The 3577-nt window shown below is 36.9% G+C and overlaps 1 protein-coding gene across 4 annotated transcripts in view; it reads right to left on the bottom strand.

The window, feature by feature from the left end:
• The window catches only part of LOC110023187 (RNA pseudouridine synthase 2, chloroplastic-like), a 46831-nt gene extending 43260 nt beyond the window's left edge, over positions 1–3571 (bottom strand). For 3 of the 4 annotated variants that reach the window (XR_002293863.1, XM_020722464.1, XM_020722466.1), the window contains exons 1-2: positions 3193–3571; positions 2544–2687 (exon numbers count right to left, since the gene is read on the bottom strand). Coding sequence is in view for 3 of the 4 variants with exons in the window: in XM_020722464.1 (XP_020578123.1) it covers positions 2544–2687; positions 3193–3528 (480 nt within the window). In the remaining variant the exon portion in view is untranslated. The remainder of the gene's footprint in view (positions 1–2543; positions 2688–3192) is intronic. The other variant, XM_020722465.1, reaches the window with a different exon arrangement.
• Positions 3572–3577: the final 6 nt, after the last annotated feature.

The following is a 3577-nucleotide window of genomic DNA, read 5'->3' as shown; positions in this document are numbered from 1 at the left end:
ATATATATAATTCTTAATATATGTTAAATAAATTATTTAAAAGAGTATTAAACTCACCTTTATGTCTCGATCGAAAGCCCTAATCACGCACGAGCACCTTCTTCTTCCTCTTATTCCTCTTTAGTCACACCTGCCTCCCCCTTTCCTTCGCACCAAACGCTCGACGCCTCTTCCTTCGATTGGTTCGACTTTTCCTGCAATCAATCTTCCTTGTCCTCTCTTACTCGAAGCCACAAATGAGGCACACGAAATGCCCCGTTCCTCACTCCACACGTACAGGCAGCGTCGAAGCTGCTCCCGCAAGTCATCTCTTCTGGTTTTGACGCACTGCCTCTTCTCTTTCGCACTCTTCGGGCATGACATCGACTCCATGCGGCAAACCCTCTTCTTCTTCGATCAGCTAGGCATGAGGCTTCCTCCTTTCGCACCGTAGCAACAAGTCCTTCTGGCTCTTCTTTCTCTTTAATTGGCTAGGGGACCCGCCTCCTCTTCTTCATGATCTAATTCTCTCTCTCTCCCCCCGCCCTCACTTCTCTCTAACCACATTTAGGATTGTAACACGATAAATGTGACCTAGGTTAATAAAAAATTGGTGTAAGTCCCTTGGAATAGTGTTGTATCCTGATATTATTTTTTATAAGAACGAAAAATTCTTATTAACAAAAGATACAACTTTGGTTTTTTTTTTTTCAAATATATATATATATTTCCTCAAAAGTGTAAACTATATGATTTTTTCATAAATTTCCTAAAGCTTGACTTTCAAAAGGCCCTCCTCAAATCCTACATTAAATTGAGCTACATGAGGTAGGTATACCTGATGCTTGGCTTGCGCTATATGACACATTGTCACATTAAAATTCAAAATTTACATTCATAATACATGGAAAAGGATTTAGGTAAAATCAGTTGTCCATACAACAGAGAGAGAAACTTGCAAATCTCATATGATATATCCTTGAAACTTGATCCTTAGAAGTTCTCATATTGTGGATCAAGATCAAGTTTATTTTGAATTTGGGCGTGCTAAGATTAATTTCTTTCATAAAACGTGTTATGGTGATCTTGAATTTGGACAAGCAAGAGCAATAGATTCATGGTGAAAAAAATTAATTTGCCTTACATAGACATGCCTGAGCAAAGTGTGATCTCAAATAAAGAAAATATGTATCATCATCAATTCTCAGAAGTGCTCTAAAATGCGTCAGGTGATTGCCACATCTAACAAAACATGGAGCCAAGACAACACTATGTCATTGAAAAACCTTCAACTTATAATATTTAGCTTTCTTTATCTTGCCATCCTAGTTCATTCTTAAGTTATAGAACTAGTGTATATGCCACAAATGAAAGAAAAGACGTACACTAGCAAAAAAAATTATAAAAAAAACCGTCAAAATGTTAAGCTTCAAATTACAAGCTATATGATCAATATTCATGTGCTTATAACAGCTATAAGTATATATTAGTTGACAAAAAATTAACTCGGCCGGGAAGCAAAAGAAAATTATGATCAAAATCAACTTATTAGTTCAATAAAAAGCCAAATGTTTGAAGAAAGTAATCAATATAAAAAATAATCTAAGAAAAATAAAAAATTGTGGCTATTTGGTTCAATACTATATCCATATAAATCTGAATCTATAGACTAACCTTCTCAAAAACTATAGCATGCCACTATGAATAAGAAAATCTGCAACAGCCATTAGTTCTACCAATGCATCCTAATCCTAATGAAAACAATTTCCAAGATTAAACTTAGTCTTAATTCAAGCAATTAGACTTCACTCGGATGCCCTTTCTTTTAGAACCCTAACTACCATTTTACTTTGTTCATAATCAGTTAAAGTGATTAACTACCATTTAAATATGATTGGCAGCAGGCTTGTTTTAAATAATACCTAAGAAAATGAAGTCAACTAATTTTATTAGCGGTTGATTGGTGACAAGATGTAGCAAGAATGGCTACAAGTAAATTGTAAGTAGCATTTATCGGTGACTAATTATTATTCGATAACTAAACTTAGAAGATTGAATATATCTAGGAACTAGTTAAATATAGTCTGTAGTCAATTGATCATGGTTACAAGTCGACAATAATTAGAAGCAAAAATGTAGATAGAAGAAAACAAGCCAAAGCTAGTAACTAATTAATTACAATTATTATAATAAGTATGTGCAGACTAGCTTAGTTGGTAAAAATCATAAAAGTTGTTGCCAAGCACCTAAGTCCAAATTTTATCGACATCAAATTTCTGCCTTAGCACTCACCATTCCCAAAGAATATTACTAATCGTCTCTAATTAGCACTTTTAATTTAGATCAAGTTCAACAAAAAGTAAATAGTATCGCTGATTAAAAAAGTATTGGGTCTTTCACGTGCCAAAAATTAATGTTCCTACTTTCATTCTAATCCTTGGGATTAACAAAAACTTAGTGGATAAGAAGCCAGAGTTAACTTTATCTAATCCCAAACCAAACAGCACAACAAAAATAATAATAAATCAAAAAAATTAGATGAAAGAATTATGAAAGGAAATTACCATATGAGCAGGTTTATTTACAACAAGAACATGTTCATCTTCAAAGACTATATTCAAAGGAATCTCCTCTGGTTCTGCCTTTAATGGTTCCAACTGGCAAACCGTGCAACTAACTTTGTCCCCTCCTTTTATAATATGTGAAACCTGTAATACACAGTTTTTCATGAATTTAAACTAAACCAACCAAAGTAATAAGAAAAAGGTCCACGTTGCACGACCCGGCCTCAATGCGGGAAGAATGGTCGAACAATGAAATTTAAAAGGTGGACCATTTCTTAATTTGTGTGGCATCCCTGCACAGGGTCATGCTAGTCTTCTTCGTATCATTTTAACTTTATCGGATGTCTTTGAAATTTTCCGACTGTCCGTTCCCGCTTTAGAAATTCCCATCGTGACATAGGAGATCTCTTCAAACATAACTAGGTAACCTAAACAATCAATTTGTCAATGGAACAAAGGTAGCTAGCTCAAGGGAGCTCGCAAGAGTAAACGGACGACAAATCTCAACATGTCCACAAAAAAGAATCGTGAAACTTCAAATGGAACAAATTAGGAACATCAAGACGTGCATCTCGAGACTACTGTACGGGTGTTTTTGTATCCATCAAAGATTTCGAGTTCCTGAACTAAATAAAGCAAAGCAACGAACACTGCAACTGTTGGTGGGAGCCCACGTCACCTTTTCTATGATGCGGCCGTTGACAGTCACGAGACCGGAGCGGATGCTATGCTGCACTCGAGCTCGGCTTATGCCTGGAATCCGCGAGGAGATCCAGGAGTCGACCCTTGTTTTCTCGAAGCCAAGCTCCACCGTCTCAGACAGTCGAATCCCACTGTAGTTGCCTCCGACCTGTGGCGGAGGTCGCTCTGGGATCGAACTACGACTTGCAGAAGAGGAGAAAAAGACAGTTGAAACCCTAGATTTTGAGTTTCGGCGTATCAGCCAGCCCGAGGTGGAGATTGAAGAGATGCTGGCGCCAGCCATTCGAAACGTGACCAATCTGCACCTCGAGGATACAAATTAGCGGCGATAC

This window comes from Phalaenopsis equestris, unplaced genomic scaffold (genome assembly GCF_001263595.1).
Source record: "Phalaenopsis equestris unplaced genomic scaffold, ASM126359v1 Scaffold000222, whole genome shotgun sequence".
Lineage (NCBI taxonomy): Eukaryota > Viridiplantae > Streptophyta > Magnoliopsida > Asparagales > Orchidaceae > Phalaenopsis > Phalaenopsis equestris.
Note: the sequence above shows the minus strand (reverse complement) of the source record. Positions and strands in the feature narration are given on the sequence as shown.